The sequence below is a fragment of the Panicum virgatum genome, chromosome 6K (genome assembly GCF_016808335.1).
Source record: "Panicum virgatum strain AP13 chromosome 6K, P.virgatum_v5, whole genome shotgun sequence".
Taxonomy (NCBI): Eukaryota; Viridiplantae; Streptophyta; class Magnoliopsida; order Poales; family Poaceae; genus Panicum; species Panicum virgatum.
The window spans coordinates 32,747,237-32,764,820 of record NC_053141.1 but is presented as its reverse complement, the minus strand read 5'-3'; the positions used below and the strand labels follow the sequence as shown (position 1 = coordinate 32,764,820).

General features: G+C 43.5%; 1 protein-coding gene and 1 long non-coding RNA gene across 2 annotated transcripts; both read right to left on the bottom strand.

Annotated features, from left to right (window-relative positions):
* Nucleotides 1-1,324: 1,324 nt before the first annotated feature.
* On the bottom strand, nucleotides 1,325-4,374 carry LOC120712244. The gene is made up of 2 exons (XR_005690797.1): nucleotides 4,043-4,374; nucleotides 1,325-3,938 (listed from the first exon to the last, which is right to left on the bottom strand). It is a non-coding gene; the product is annotated as an uncharacterized LOC120712244 (long non-coding RNA).
* A 7,802-nt stretch (nucleotides 4,375-12,176) lies between these two features.
* LOC120712243 (disease resistance protein Pik-2-like) lies at nucleotides 12,177-16,116 on the bottom strand. The gene is made up of 2 exons (XM_039997995.1): nucleotides 15,141-16,116; nucleotides 12,177-14,502 (listed from the first exon to the last, which is right to left on the bottom strand). The coding sequence occupies exons 1-2, from the start codon at nucleotides 16,031-16,033 to the stop codon at nucleotides 12,504-12,506; spliced, it is 2,892 nt and encodes a 963-aa protein (XP_039853929.1). The 5' UTR covers nucleotides 16,034-16,116; the 3' UTR covers nucleotides 12,177-12,503.
* Nucleotides 16,117-17,584: the final 1,468 nt, after the last annotated feature.

Here is a 17,584-nt window from a genome sequence, read left to right as displayed (position 1 = left end):
TGAAACCACATCTACCAAATCTTTGAAGGATGGAGGCCTATCAAACACTTGCACGTCCTCAAGCATATTCTCAAACTCTCCATGTTCATTAACCGAACCACCATGAAAAATTCGAATTAAACGGTCCATCTACAAAATACAAAAACCCAAAAAATTCTCTTTCATACGCATGAAATTAAATCATCTACAAAAGTACTTGTACGTAGCCTATTATCCATTACTCCAACTAATATCTCATTGCCACTATCTAACCCTAGCAAATGTAGTATATGGGACATGCAAATCACTCCTCTCGTTAAATTTGGGAGCAGAGAATCATCTGAGTATAAGCAAAACATCCAATCATGAGCATACTACCATCTACAACTATCTTCAAATAAAAAAACTAACCCAATCAACAACAACAACAACAACTAAAATCTACCAATGTACACGATAAATCGAAGGGATAAAGAGGGCAATACCTTTGGGGGAGGGGCCTGAGCGTCCCCCCACTCCCCCCCTAAACCGATGGATTTTGGGGGGATCTGGGGGGCGGCCGGCTGGCGGCATTGGGGAGGCGACGCTCAGGGTCGGGCTGGAGAAAGAAGAAAGGGAGGGTGGGAGAGGAAGGGGGCCGACACGGGCCCAAGTCATTGGCCTTGTCGCGTCAGCCCGCCTGGCGCGTCATACCTTCTGTCACGCCATTAAATGTGGCGCAACAGAGGTGCCACGTCAACGCCTCCGTGGCGGAGCGCTGCCTCGGCCAGCCAGCGTGTACAGTGGCACGACAGAGACTAACTGTCGCGCCGGGAAAAGTGGCGCGACCAAACAGGATACGGCGTGTAAATAAAAACCAATACGAGTTAAAATAAAAATATTAATAAAAAAGGTTAAAAATAAAAAAACAATCCTCCAACCCCCCCCCCCCCCAACCCGACGCGCGCCGAGCGCCCCTCCGTGCCGATCCGTGCGCCCACGTTCCCTTCTCCCTCACGGTTTTTTTTCCTCATTGACTCTGCCTGTACGGTTTCTGTATTTTTAATCAGTGGTTTTTTTATCGGTGGTGCAGGGGCAGTCGGGTGGGCATGCAGGTGCATTTTTTCCCAGGACATGCGAGTGTGACGGCCTGACGGGTCGCCTTCTGCGGGAAAAAAATTTCGTACCACATGCACTCTAGTATTTTGAATGAATGATGTACAAATTTTTGTTTACACGCCATTTTTTGGTCAGAACATAAAATATTCTTATCCTAGAGAAGAAAACATTAATTCCAGCTGGGATGATCGTTCAGGTCATTGAGTAAAACCGCAACCATTTTCTATCATACCATAAGACTTTTCGCTGAAGCATATGCAATCATAAAAACTTCAATTCTATGCAAAGTAGCAGTAAGTTCTCTTATCACAAAACTGAGAACACTTTGCATTTACATTCAACCATATTTAAACCGAGCACGCGATAAGAGTTCATAAAAACTCAATGCATTTTGCTATTTTATTGACCCTGTTTTTACAATATGGCAGAACAATAAACAAAAAGGAAATCAGAAACTATCTAGCCAATCAACCATCTCATGTGAAGGTATCCAGCATGCATATTGCAATCTGCATAAGAGCTAAGAATTATTAGTATATGCAGGTTAAAGACAGCCTATACAGATTGCATAAGAGCAAAACTATTATTAAGTAGATTGGAATTGTGCTGCAACAAACCTCAGACAGATATACTCAGGTGCACGAACTGGCTGCAGAGTTATGAATTTGTCAACAAATTATTCAGTCCAAATCAGCAGGGGAAGTGCAAGGAAAAAATGTTCACAATTGACACGATGGTTAAGCTAATTAATTAATAAAGAACTTGTATATATCAATTAAGGTATAGACACCCCACTAGCAATAATCCTGAAATGAGACTGAAGATGCGAAGAAGCAAGCATCCCAAATTGGCATTGGAAGCCACAAGCAGCTATAGGTTCGAATTCTTTGCTTTCATGGATACAGGGGTGCATTTTGAGAGAAAAAAATCCTTCTCATAGTAACCCAGAGATACAGAACACACCAAATTACCAACCAAAAATAGTGTGATGGCTGATAAGGCTTCATGCATACCTTGAATGCCAGGGTTTACACAAACATAGATAAGGCAGTGGGCTGGACACTAGTGCATGGTCAAAATGTTGGACTGTGTCATCAAATTGACAAGATATGGCAGCAAATTGCAATAATGAGGTGTGCATCAGATTGACAAAAGATATAATGATGTCCATATTCAAAGATAAGCATCTCAGCAATATATAAATGGTCTTGCAGCAAGCAAAGTGGCATGCATAATTGGATACCGAAATTCCAGAATACATAAACAAGCATAATTAAGAAAGTATATTGATCCAAATATATTAACTCATACCAGGCAATCAAACCAATCAAACTCTTCACGTAGCACCAAAATTCTCCAACCTAGTGATTATTATTACACACCATCGCCACCAACACAGGCAATCAAGAAACATCTGGGGGATCGAATGAAGGTAAGAAAAAAGGGGGGCACCTCTTTGAACTACAACCTGAACAAATCATCAAGAAACTGAACTACTATAAAATAATGAAACAGGGAAAAGAATGATGCAGCTACCAATTGCAACAACCTACTACCTAATTTGAACTACAACCTGGACAAATCATCAGAACCTCGGAGGTAAATCAACCAACGGAAATTAAATGGTCTGCAGTAACACAAAAATAGGAGAAAGTATGTCTGTATGGCAAAAGAACCTTACATTACAGAACACCATCTTCATTACTAGTGTGATTTTAATTCATCCAAAATAACAGTTTTAATCTTCATTTGTAGCCTGTGAACTAAGAGCAGTCTATAATTCTAGATCCGGAAGGCAATGGACCAAATTATTTTGACTGAACTAAAATGGCCATGGCAAGGCAGCTTTTATATCTCAATGACTGACAAAAGTTGAATATTTCTGATAAATTATGTATCTGATCAATCCACCAAAACATAAAGCTAATCATGCATCATTAGTTGCACAGATCCACAATAGAACCACGAAAAACAGGTGCATGCTCTGTCCAGGCGCGGGCAGGGTATTATATAAACCAGTTATACTAAACTAAATAATTAAGCGGATAACTCATAAAAGTCATATGGCCAATCAAAAATCACAATCCATGTGACATTATGTATATTTCAAAAGCACATAACACCTAGTCTTGATCACCAAGCCTGTACTAGCGTACTGAATGCAGTGGCCAGAACCACACAGGCAGTAGCAGGCTAGCAGGTACCAGCTCACAAGCACACTGACGCTGCAATAATTTGCCAATCTTCTGCTAAAAATAAACTGAACTATCAATCTAATTCAATAAAATCTGCCAAATAATTTCTAGCTAATCTAGTAATCATAACTCTGCCAAGAGATGTTATCTACAACTATCCACGTATATTGGACTTGGTGATTAATTAGCAAACAAAAAAATCCCCTCCTGAACACATGCACCAGTGGAGTTTCACAAAAAGAATATAATGCACCAGTTGATAATAGAAGAAAGCACAAAGGGGCAAGGCACCTGAGGGCAGGGGCCGCAGCACTTGTCCTCTTTGCTGAATGCTTGATTCGGCATTTCGATGTTGTTGCGTGTCGTCGTGCAACTGCTCAAGGCCACCAGCTTGTCAGCCATGCCACCAGCTCGTCGGCCAGGGATGGGTGACCACTCATCAGGATCGATCCGCCATCAATGAGAATCCCAAACTTATCACGGGAAAAGGGCAAAGGGCACCTTGCGCTGGGGGGAAGAATCAGACCTCATCCATCCCGAAGAGAAGATTGCTGGACAGGGGCCTGGGGATGCTTCAGCCGCTGCTGCACATCGCGTGCAGCCGGATCAAAGGGGGCCGCCGTGCCGTGCCTGATCCGCCCAAATCGGACTCCATCGAGGAAGCTCCTACGGAGAGGAAGGCAGGCGATAGGTTAGCTCCGCGCGTTAGGTGCATCGGGTCGCAGGACTCCGGCCGGCGGTCGACGGCAACGGTGGCGGCAGCTACTGACCTGTGGAGCGACCACGCCGAGCTCGGAACGCACGACGGCGAGATGATGGATGAGATCCCGCGGGTTAGGGATTGGGTCTCGCGCGACTTCGATCAGCGGTGGACGGCAATGGCGACGGCAGGTACTGGTCTGATCTTGGGGCGCGCAGGAGCAGAAGCTGCAGCTCGCCGGCGCGGCGCGGACGCCGGTGGCGCACGGAATCGCGCGGCGCGGGCGGGCGGCGATGGAATCGCGAGCCGCGCCGGATCTGCGAGGTGGAGAAGAACCGCTGGAACGGGGGGGTTCGCCGGGTGGGAGAAAAACCTTGCGCCTGGGGTGGGGGAAAAACCGGGCGCAGCGTGGAAAAAAAACCGGGCGGCTGCTGTGAGTCGGGTCAGGGTCGAGTGCGGGTGGGCTCCGATACTGTAAACAGCTGTTTCCAGGGTACAATATAGTACTAATATATATATATATATGATCAACTCATGTAGGACATGACTAGTGTTTTCGCAATAGATTTTTCTTTTTCTTAAACTCGTATTGAATGGGGATTAATGATCTAGTATATGTACTAGATATCGATAATATTATTGGGATGTTCGTGACACCATTGTCACCATAGCTATACCCAATAGAAGTGCCAACCCATTCCTAAACTAACCACACATGCAACATAGTGAGTTCCGTCTACTCAATTTTTTTTTAAAGATGAGTATTCAAAGGAGAAGATCCATCGATTTTTGCAATTTCCTTTTTTTTAGAAAGATTTTTGCAATTTCCATTCACAATTGCTAACAAAGAATGTAATATTGCCAGATCTTAAGTAATTGTTTACTTAGTCATTTATCATAGTTTTAAGTTAAATGGTAATTTATAGAGAAATGGGTCTCTAATACACATGTCATTTTTCTTTAAAAAAATGACCATAATGGCAAGTCTCACATTTGTCCAAAAAGTGTGGTTATACGGTTTACATGCATACCAAATTAAACATTTGCTTGAATCATTCCTCCAATCCATTGGAGGTAGTCGAGTTTTAAGGAGATAAGTTTGAAGCTCACTTCAATAAATGAGATCTACAAAAAAATCTTCATATTATCCTGGAATTGACATTAGTTGAATATTGTACTACTACGTAAAATATATTGTCCATCATAGATATCATGTAATAGTACATGATATTCATATCTTGTATGAGTTAAAATTCATACTCACTCTGTTCTGCTGGTTGCGGCTGATGCTACTGGCTGACTGGTGGCTGGTTTGTTGTGACTTGTGAGAGAAAAATATTGTTGGTTGGCTGGAAGCAGCCAGCAGAACAGAGCCACTAATGTTTATTTATGATCCAACTAGATTGAAAAGAAAATTTGTTTCGTAGAGCACTGCCCCGCTAATATGTAAGGATGACAACGGGTCAGGTTCGGTTCGAGTCGACTATTTGGGCACCTAAAACCGAAATCCGAACCTAAAACCCGAACCCGAACTCCAATTCGGGTGCAAATTCATGCCCAAAACCGAAACCCTCGGATACCCGAAACCTTACGGGTAATCCGAAACCCGATTTTTTTTTACAAACCAGCAATAACATTTCTAGGTTTTCAACAAGTTCCCAACAAGCATGGGAAGCAAAACAATCCAACAAACATGGGAAACAACAACATTCCAAACAACATATTACAGTTGAGATTATTACAAACAAAGTAGCACTACATAGGGAGCACTCCACAGATTGGGATGCAGCAACAGCTTGAGATCCACTTGAAGCACCAGAAGATGACATCGCTCACTTCCTGAGTTCCTGTCAAAAGCAAAAAGGAAAAAACATACATGGGTTTGGGGGATGATGCATGAAATTCAAGATCAAGAAAAGGGCTATGCCGCCATACCTCCTAGCCTGCTTGATTCGCGGTCGTGGGGTGAGGGCAGAGCGTGAACAAGAGGGGCCGAGGGCGGGGTTCACGGAGTGGAGGGCAGTCGGTATGCGGGGCGCCTCCGCGCCCGACTGCGACTGCGGCGGCGCGGCCTCCATCCGTGCAGCACTGCGGCGTGGGGGTGGCCTCCTGCAGTCCTGCTCCAGCCTCCTCCCGTCCTCCGTGCCGTGCGGGGCGGCCGCCGGGCGGGTGGGACCCCTGGGCGGGGGCGCCGCGCAGAGCGGCTGACCGAGCCGCCGAGGAGGCGAGAACCCACCTAGGTGCCGCGCGCCGAGGAGCCGCCGCCCGCCGAGGCGCTGCGCCGAGCTAGATGCAGCGATGCGCCGTTGCCAGGGAGGGTCGGAGGGACCAGAGGGTGGCGGCGGCTGGGGGTTGGGGCGCTGGGCAGACGCCTGACGATGCGGGGGGCGAGGGTGCGGCGTGCGGGGGTGGCCGGGTGGGGACTGGGGAGACTGAGACTTGAGAGGTGGGTTGAGGGGATAGTTAGTTTATACACCTAGGGTTTCTAATGGGTTTTTATTGGGCTGAATGTTTCGGGCCTCCATTGGAGCTCTACGGGTCTATTCTAGAATCCGTCACAAACCCGAAATGTTTTGGGTACCTGAACCCGCAAATCCGCGGGTGAAAACTAGAACCCGAATCTGAAACCCGCAAACCCAAAATCCGCGAATATCCACTCCGAACCCGATCTGCTGCCATCCTTACTAATATGATCATGGAGATCATACTCTTGTTACGGTATTCAATTATTAATCGTGGATGCACTCACGCATCTAAATCCAAGAACACCGCTATGTGTTTTCACAATATCCATTTATATGATTTCATATTGAAATCTATTACTAAGAGTAATGACGAACTAGCAGCACTCAATTGGTATAATGGATAGGAAACTAAACGTTCATAAAAAGAGATCTTTTCATCTCTTCTGGGGTGTATTATACATACATCAATCCGGAAATGTTGTGTACAGAATAATTTTTCAATCTTGATTAAATCATGACTTGGCATGATAGCCTTGGTTATTGGACCTAAGGGATGATAAGAAAAATTATTATCAATTCTATTGGTCATGGCTTACATTTCTAGAATCCTCAGATTCTATGTGCACCTCATGTGTCACAAGGGAATATAGTTGAAGATCCTATTACCTTAAAATTTAAGAAAAACGAGCCATTCAAAGGATTATATAGGTACTCTAAAATGCTTACCAATGTATTTGAAAATAGTTCCACATGTGTCCCTTACTCATAAGGCACCACAATTTTACCAAATTCATTGTTCATATTTTTTTAAAAAAATAGAGCAAATTATCTCAGTCAAGAGATCAAATCCAATCTCATGGAATTATTTGGTTTTGGAAACTGTATCATTAAGTACTCTATGTCCATATTAATCATTGGCTAATTGAATCTCTTATCGAGATAATTTATAAGTATGACCAATGAAATAGAATTGCAATTTACTTTGTTAAATGCGGACTCACACACCACATTATTCCAACAAATTTATTAAACTGCAATCATACGGCTCCCTCCGTTGCAGTTAGTACATGGAGGTTGGCCTCAGCCAAATATTTCCCATCTGTGTGTCGATTATGTTTTACACATAACGATGTCACCACCTCAGTATATGTTCATGGCATTGAGGATCTATTAGGAGGTATTATTATCCGTCATTTATAAGTACCTTTGATCACTCATAGAGGATTAATTTACAGCCTGTATACTGATTACACTATTGAGGGTAGTTCCTGGCATTAGGGGAGATAAATACCACATATATAATGCCAGGAATCCAAAGTGAATGGTACACAAATTCAACCCTCAAATCCACGTACGCATCAAAGAATATCTGAACCACAGTTCAGAACATCTTATATTTGTAACACACTACAAATAGTCTACCATATGCATTTACTCATCAAAAGTGTCATCACATCAGATCTCTACTGATAATTGTAACGACCCGGCCCGGGAGAACGACTAAGATCTACTCTACACGTTGAGTAAACCACACCTGCTAATTAATTCTCTTGCGCTTTCATCCTCGCTTCGCGCAAAAGGATCGATCCGGAATTAACTAACTCCCCCTGGGCTGGTATTTAAGTTGCTCTGCACTCCCTTCCATTCTCAGTATGGGACTAAACCTCAGATGCTATAGTATTTTTCACGATACTAGGGAGAAGTGTTCTCGTTCAGTACTGAGAAGTATTTAGGATAGTAATATCTTCTCATAATGCATTCTTTATGAAAGCAAGGTGGTGAAAATAGCGAGAACTTGTAGCACATGGTTTCACACAGAGAGTGAGCAACATACCCGCATGGTATGTGTGAAAATTATGTTCCCATATTCAATCGTTGGCAGATCAAATGAATTTGATAGATTCAAATATACCACGGATTTTGTTTTCTGCATCGAAATTGAAGTCGCAACATATATTGTGTATAACTCAAGTCATGGAGACTTGAAAAGGTTAAGTTGATGTGGTACAACTGAACAAGTGAGTATCTTCCATATAAGGATTACTCCAGTTGTTATGATTGCATATGTGCATCTATAAATAAATTCTGGAATGAATTTTATCATCTCAACACATAAACAAGCAATCATTTTACGACGGATTTTGAGATGACTTTGGGTAAAACCAAACTATACTTAAGTCTACAACTTAAGCATGCACATCAGTTTACTAATATACAATTGATACAGTATACCAATATTTAAATATATTGGAAAGTCATATCCATCAACACTTATAGTCAGTCAATCCCTAAAGATGGATTATTTTCCATAAAGACCGTGGGATGACATCCTTAGTACCATTAAAGCGCTTATATATGTATCCTACAAATCGCAACATGCCTAATACTGCAATTGTAGATACCTTGCTATAGTTCATAATAGCGCAACTCAATAACACCATATAGGTGGGAGTTAAAGAGGATATCCACAGATATCAAATGGTACCCAAAGGTTTTGATTTATTATGAATAAATTATGATGTGATGAAAGTGGGATATCAAGACGCTGGCTAGCTAATCCTCGTATTGCCAGACTATTGACTGATGCTTTGGTAGTAAAATTTTCATTGGAGTTATAAAAATAAATTGTAATGGTAACTTCACCTATCATTCCGAAGCATTACATAAATATGCATAACTTCACTGAATGATTAATTGTGATTTCTTTTAATCACTTAGATTATCTGCAAGGATAATACGCCTTGTATTGCTCGGATGATAAAAGGTTATACAGAAGCAGTATTACTAACATATATTGCTAAACATCTTGCAAAAATGGATTATGAGATAATCTCGTGAATTTCGCTCACAAAAGTCATTACCGACAACTGCATTCTAGAAATGTAATTGTGGAATTGGTATACAAGGACTTTTATTTTTGCAAGGCTCAGGGGAGACTCTCTTGAAATTATAACCTACTCAAACATCATATTGTACTCTTTTTCCTATATGAGTTTTTCCTTGGAACGGTTTCTCATAAAGGTTTTAATGAGGTAATATTAATACAAGAATATATGTCATATCTCCTATTTTCCCCCATCGGGGTTTTTAAAGGTGATATTCAAGACATATTGGATGTCATATCTTCTGTTTTCCCTACAAGGGTTTTTAAGAAGGTATCAAGGATATTATGCCTCCTCATATTTTTCCCATTGGGTTTTGGGAGAGGTTATTCGAATATGATCCACAGATCATGTTATTGATCTCCAAACTTATTTATGATTTTTTCCTTTTCAAGGTTTTCTCATATGAGTTTGTGATGAGACAATAATCTATATATGTCATATCATTTTCTCCTATTTTCCCACTGGGTTTTGAGGAGTTTTAATGGCATATCAATATACAATTTGGTTTCTCCTCAAATTTTTCCCACATGGTTTTTGGAGGAGTTGAACAAAGATTACATGAAGCATACAAGAAGCTAATTGATCAATGATCAAGGGGGAGTGTTAGAATTATATTTATAGTGATCAATTAGTTGGCACCCCTTTATAGAGAGGCACCTCTTAGTAGATAGACATGACATTTCATGAAAGGATGTGAACCTTTCATGAAGGGGCCTAATCACTAAGGGACATGACCTTTGGACACACCCTTTCACCATGTATAAATATGTAATCACATTGTTCATTCAATCAATAAATGAATCCTGTGTTCATTAAATTCTAGTCTCTTCTTTCTACTTTAACAGTGTTCATGCTGCCACATCGCCTCATTAAAGTCACCAATAACCACCCAAGGTTCTCTCACAGCAGCGTGGATGGAACGTAGTGTATTCCACATTTTGTGGCGATTCTCCGGCCTTGGCTCACCATGGACAAACGTGGCTCGCCAAACCGGATCCTCCTATCTTTGATCAGGACATCAATATGGCGTTCAGAATAAGATTGTAAGGAGATTGAAAGAGACTCATCATAATAAAGCACAAGGCCTCCACCTTTATTTCCTTGATTACTAGACTTAACTGTAAAACACTTCCGAAAACCTAACCTCCATCCAAGATTTTGAATGCCATGTTTCAGACAGGAAGACGAGTCTGGGATTATGTGCCGCTACGAAGGCACGCAGTTCCTGAACTGTGCAAGAATTTCCTGCCCCTCGACAGTTCCAAACGATAGCACTCATTGCTCTTACTCAATCTTCCTCTTCTCGTCCAATTTCCGATCCTCCCTTGTCTGGTTCCTTCTCGAGAAGCAGTTCCTGATCGCGACCCTAGATCACGGCGTCGGGTGGGCAGAACCGTTAGCAGGATCCCCTTGATCACCCCAACCGCATCTTCGGAAACAACCGATCAAAAAACTAGCCTCACGATCTGGTTCCAAACCAATCTGCTACAGGATGTGTCAGAATCAATCAGAGTTCGAACCGAAGCAGCTTGGGGTTTACCTAAATCAAGTAGTATATCTAATATGTTTGGAAACTAGTTGAATGGTATACGAAAAGATTACAAACCACCTGTTCTTGTAGGTGCTGCAGCCCTCTGCTGATCTGTTTGGCGCTGCAGAAATGCGGTGGTATTTGATAACAATTTTTTTTTCTTGCAGGTTATCTTCGCGACTACACATTGGCTACGAACATGAGCTATCCTACAACGGCCCTCTTCGCAGGACAACCTTGTGGCGGCGTCGCATTTTTTGGCCTAGGTGGCCAAGGACTTTTTTGTCCGAGTGCATGTGTGGCAGTCTAGTCTTAGGATTGACAGCTATTAGTGTGCTTGGCTTCTATCAAAAACTCTTTTGTAAGGATGCGTGTCATTAGGGCAGAGGCCGGGAACATTTCAAGACGATGTATCTAATTTGAAATTAATAAAGTTTCTCTTTTCTATAAAAAAAAAGAGTTCGAACCCAAGACGTCGTGCAGGATGCAAGCCCCGCAGACGTGCGAAAATCCACAATCGATCAGGATCACGGTCGGAGTAGGTCACTGGAGACGTGCTACAATTATTTGATTTGTAGCTATGAGCATAGTGGATGGGTTGGTCGGGGCGCCGCCACATGTGACGCTTTGCTATAGTGAAATGCTCACAAAGAAACTGGAAAGGCAAGCCCCCACAAAAACTTTTTCAAAATAGTATGTACAAACAAAGTTAACAAAAGAAAAAACAAAAATGGAGATCCTAACTCCAAGTATCTATTGCTGTATGATTTGCTACTATCTCTACAAGTGAGTAAGGACAGCTCATGAAAAAACTTATGCCGGCAATTCTGTACTTGGGGATCGACTTCATAAAAAATCCAATATTTCTAGTTGTCCAAATTGCCCATCACACCAAGATGATTATCTGCATGTAGCCCTTTATCAACCGAATTATGTGCAAAGTTTTCGGCTTTCTTTGGGAAAAAATAACTCCAATAGATTACCAACAAGCTGAAGCAAAGTTACTGCTCACAAAATTTTAATTAGTTCAAAGCAACTGCGTATAGACTGCACATACATTATCCTGTTCGGAGGAGGTTCGTATTTGCCACCTAGGCAGTATATAAGCTTCCCAGAATATTACACGGTACATGACTTCCTTTGTCCATCTTACAAGGTGTATTTCATTTCATTAGGACAATTCTTTGATCAATAATTACTTCATAATATGTCATTGTAATAAAATACAAATAAAAAGTTTATTAAAACGATAGCGATAAAGATGGACCGAGCCAGTACCAAACAACCGGTGTCTGCTTCTACAAGAAAGCGATAATACGTGAGTAATGCAAGCAAGTATAGCATCAGGTGTAGAAGAATTTAATGTTTACAACAATGTAGTAATTACCTACACGCATTCCGAAACAAAATGAATTTGGAATAAGAAAAAAAGTTGGCCGGCCAGGGGGAAGACCCCCAGATATTGCATTACTAGAAGAAAACCTTCTCCACATACCCCGACATGAGGGGCTCTAGCATGTGAGAGCTTGGGCCAGGTAATGAATTTGGAATAACAACATATATAAAAAATAGTAAAAAGCAACACTGAAACAAGCAAACATGTCGAAGTAGTTATTTTGATAGTCCTGACCAAGGAAGGTGACAAAATAATCACAAGTAGTATTTTACTGCAACCTGGAATTGATTGGACTTGGGGCGTCGATCTCTCTCATCCTTGAGCTGCGACAGTCTATGGTAAAGTGCAGGGTTGTCCTTATCACCCTTGAGCGTGATCATTTTCAGGTTCGTCAGGCGCTCGATGCCAACGATGCTAGTCTCCAGCTCATCATGGCTACGAATACGCAGTTCGAGCGTTTCAAGCTTTGCCATGCACCCTTCCTCAAACCGGAGAACTTTGGGCAGAACGCCTTCACCAAACCACAGGTCTCTGAGCACCGGAAATGTATGGTTCGTGCGCGCGACTAGCTCATCCTCTCTGTAGCTTTTCCAAGAGGCACGCAGGGTCTTGAGGTTGGGCAACTCACACAGGACACCAAGTAGCTCATCACCAACAAGGTCTGTGCCCATCATGGCGAAGTCAACGAGGTACGTGAGTGATCCGACCCAGCTGGGCAACCGGCTGATGCCACCGCTGATTCCGAGAGACCGGAGGAGGCGCGGTGGTGTTGGCAGGTCATGGAGAAAGTTCAGTATCTTCCCTGCACTGCTTATGTCTACCAAGCTAAGACACCTGACAGAGTACCTCTTACTCAGGGACAAGGCAAGCTGTCGGAGAACCTCCTCGTCAACGGTCTCGTGGCCGATGTGCAGGTCCAACGTCTGTAGCAGCTCAAGTTCACCCACCTCTCGGGCGACTTGGGAGTCATTTCCGAGACGCACTAAACCCACATCGCGAAGCGCCTTCATCTTGCTGAGGCCCCGGGGCAACACCCACTTGATATCCAAGCCCCTCTTGGAGAACTTGAGGCGCTCGAGTCTTTCCAGCTTCGTGACAGTTTCAGGCAGGTGATCAAGAAGGGTTGTCCGTACATCGAGCGTCTGTAGGTGCTCCAGATTCCCAATTTGAGGAGGCACCACGCTGATATTTGTATTCTTCATGCTCAGGAACCTGAGTAGGTGCAACTGACAAGCGTACCTCACATGCTTGTTGGTTACCCCCTCGCAACCTTCCAGGTCAAGCACCCTCAGCAAGGCGAAGTCGCCTAGTTGGTCAAGGAGCTTGTGCCCTTGGAGCTGGAACATACTCAGTGATCGAACATGCTGCAGGTTCACCTCTTGGGTGCCTCGGTGATCAACTGTTACCTTTACCTTGGAAGTTGAATATGCACCAACATCGGCGCTGTCATGTATGGAGAGGCGACGGATCCTGTCGTACGACATCCCGTCGTACCGCCCTCCTTTCAGGCTAACAAAGTTAGCCTCTAAGGACTTGGACACCATGATCTCGAGAAGCAGGTCATGCACCTGGTACGACTGATCCCTCTTGTGCTCGTCCAAACGGTTGGCTTTGATCATGTTCCTACTCAGTAGCTCGTCCAAGTAGGATTCTGCAACCTCCATCTGTGTCAACCCCTGCTTCTCCAAGACCAATCCCTCGGCGATCCATCTGCACAAGAGTCGGTCCTTACTGATCTCGTAATCCTCAGGGAAAATACTAAGGTACATCATGCAACCCTTGAGCTCATGAGGTAAGTGGTTGAAACTGACTGTGACAATCTGCCTGATCCCCTCCAAGGTAGGGTTGCTCTCCATCTGAGAAACTATTGATTTGCATATGGTTTCCCACTTGTCTATACTGCCGGATGACTTGTAGCCTGCCAAAACGCTGGCAATGCTAACTATGGCCAGTGGCAGTCCACCGCATTTTCTTAAGATATTGTCCATTACATCGTTGAACTCCGTGGGATAAGAGGCATCCACAGAGCCAAATGCTCTGCTCAGAAACAACTTTTTGGAATCTTCGAGCTTGAGAGGTTCCATATAATGGATGAAATGTCCCTTAACAATACTGGCCGGACTGCATACTTTGGCCACTGTCTCCATCCTAGTGGTCACAATTATTCTGCTGTTGCAATTGTTCTCTGGTAAAACCGATTGGATTGACTCCCATGCTCGTACGGTCCATACATCATCCAGTACAATGAGGTACCTGTTTAGTCATAAGTACACCCTAGGTTAATTGTGTTGCACATTCAAAAGCGGGTTACCCCAAGGTGTGAGACAGTTTACTTTGGGCTCTTTCTGTTTAAGTTTTACAACTACTATGTAAAGGATTATATTCGGATGGATCATGTGAAATTAATTACCAGTTGCTGTCATAACTTCCTTTATGTTATGCTAATACTACTATAGTATATAGTCCGGCAGTAAAAGTGTTTTGTTCTGTTACAAACCATTTCAATGCCAAATCTACATGTTTCTCTCATCCGACCAGCAACCGACCTCACAGGTTTCGATCAATGTCTGACGATGAAGAGGTGGTTGCAGCATTTTCAAAACAAGTTGAACTGGAGTTGAAATTCCCTATAGATTTTAAAAATTATTGTGCTAGCTAGATCCATAAATTATTGCCAAGGTTTAAAATCGTTGAGGTATGTTTATAAAAAGTATTAAAACTTTTAGTGTGTATGCGCATCCAACTTTCCTCTTAAAAAAGGTACTAGTACATATCAACACGGCAATTCACAATATAATTCCCATGATAAATAATTTGTGTTTTCTAACTTGTTATCATACTGGCTGGTTATGAAGTAGAGAAAGATAATTGTGCATTTGCAGAACCGGTACCTCATGTCCTTGACTTTGTGCGCGAGCTTTCGGGCCAGCAGATCAGCATCCAAGCCGTCGATGTCACCAAGCGACCCATCTTCCTTGATACCTTTCTCGTTCTCTGCTTTGGTCTTGACGATCTGCTCCAGCACACGCCTGAGCAGCGGCTTGAGGTCCCTGCTCGGCTCGAACGCCTGAGACACCGAAACGAAGGCCTGGCACGGGAACTCCGGCTCCAGCCGCCGGCACACCTCCATGGCCAGCGTGGTCTTGCCGACGCCCCCGAACCCCACGACGGAGAACACCTTCAGATAGCGCTCTCCCTCGACGGCAGGACTCAGCCGGCCGGCCAGCGCGTCGACCTGGTCCTCGATGCCGACGACCCGGCTGTGCTCAGGCTGCTCGTTGGCACGGCTCAGCGCGTGCTGATTAGGTGCGGCGGCGGCGGAGGCCGTCGACGTCAGCATCTGAGGGGCAGGTAAGAGAGGGGAGCGGCGCATGAGCGCGTCGCGGCTGACGCCGTAGCGCGCGTGGCGCTCGCTGATGGCGAGGGCGCGGGCGCGGAGCGCCCTGACCTCGCCGGCGAGGCTGCGGCGAGGGGAGAACGTCGCGAGCAGGCGCCTCGCCCTGGCGCGCACGCCTTCGCCCGGGCGGCACTTGATGCGGAGCAGGTACAGGTCGATGCAGTCCTCTGAGTCGTAGGCGAGCTCGCTCAGCTGCTTCATCCACTCCCGGACGAAGTGGTCAACGGCCCCGTCCTCGGCCTCCGACTGCATCCGGAGGAGGGCGTTCATGGTGGCCAAGTCGTCGCGCAGCTCGGCGATCTCGCCGCCAACGCCGCGGAGCTGCCGATACTCCGCGGCCAGCAGCTGCCCAACATTGCTTGCGAGGTTCTGCGCCGCGTGCTCCATGCTCTATCTCCTGGTTCTTCACGCTGGTGGATGCTAGCTATGGTTCTGGGAATGTGTTACCAAGGGGACACAGTACACATGGCGAAGCCGGGAGATGGATAAGGATGTATATTTATGCATTATTTTATCTCACATGCTACCCCACCTGTTTCAAATTATAAATCACTTTAAGCTTATCAAATATTCTCAAATTATAAATCGTTCTCACTTACTAATACATATTTTTCTCTTTACTATGCATCTCTATCTCTATCTCTGTTTTCCTCGTTTTCAGCGCGATATCCTTTTTCATTTCTTAATTCTTGTGCTAAGAGCTAAAACGACTTATAAATTTGAACGAAGGGAACACCAACATATAAAATCATTAAAAAACTCTAAAAACATTATTGTGACATATGGTATGTTGTAATCTATAACCTCACAAAATTTTACCGCCAAATATTATGTATGTAAAGAAACAAAAAATGAGAAATTTGATAAGAAGTAAATCGAAACAAATCTAAATATTTAGGCAAAGTAAATCAAACCTAAATTTTATTTAAAGGGTTAACTGAACACCACAGATACTTAAGGCATTAATAAGCTTTTCTCTTTTGCTCCATCCCTTTTGTATTGTTTGTCATCCCACACTTAATGCACCTTTCTTTCTTTTCAATACACTTTTGTCTCTCTTTTCTCCTCGTTTCATGCGTACCAACCTTATTCATTTCTTCTTAATTCCTGTACACGGAGCTAAAACTACAAGTAGTTTAGCACGGATGGAGTAGTTAACTTGTGAGGAAGTCATCACACGCCAGTAGGTCAACTCGAAGAACACGGTTTCTCTTTATCACGAACGCATTTATGCGCCACGTCATATGGGGGGCATCTTTGAAAAGATGAAACTGACAGACCCAACCACCCATTAAATTATTCATTCATTTTTGTTTCTACGGGAAGGTGTTCACCGATTAGCATAAATGGGATCAGTTAAACAATTAACATGGCAAATATGGACGGTATACCATATCCAATTCCATCTATTGAATTGGTTGGATACAATTTTCTGGCAAAGCGACGAGGATGCTCACACTTTGATGATGAAAGTGATATTGATTCGGAGAATACAACATGGATATTATCTAAAATCTTTGATGATGAAAGTGATATTGATTCGGAGAATACAACAAGAGTGAAAAAGCTACTTGATGGTGTAAAAGGAGAAGAGAACGAATATCATCCCTTTTGGTATTGCAAGTTTCCCATTAGCCATTGCGATCCTTGTGGTGGTTTCGTCAAGTACAAGTGTCTTTGTCAAGCCACCTTCACTTAAGATCTTCTCGAGAATTTCATAGGTTATGACATTCACTTTTGCACCGAGGTTACATAACGCTCATGGGATATGCAAGTCTTGAATATCAATGGAGATACGAGTACGATCTTTGCTCTCTTCTCCTTTCACACCATCAAGCAACTTTTTCGTCCTTGTTGTATTCTCCAGATCAATCTCACTTTCATCATCAAAGAGTTTTGATAATATCCATGAGTTCCTCCTCTTTGATATAGCATCAT

Coding starts and splice junctions, on each gene's coding strand:
- LOC120712243 (XM_039997995.1), bottom strand. CDS start 16,033: ATGGAGCACGCGGCGCAGAACCTCGCAAGCAATGTTGGGCAGCTGCTG. Junction 14,503..15,140: donor CACAAAGTCAAGGACATGAG/GTACCGGTTCTG, acceptor ATGACTAAACAG/GTACCTCATTGTACTGGATG.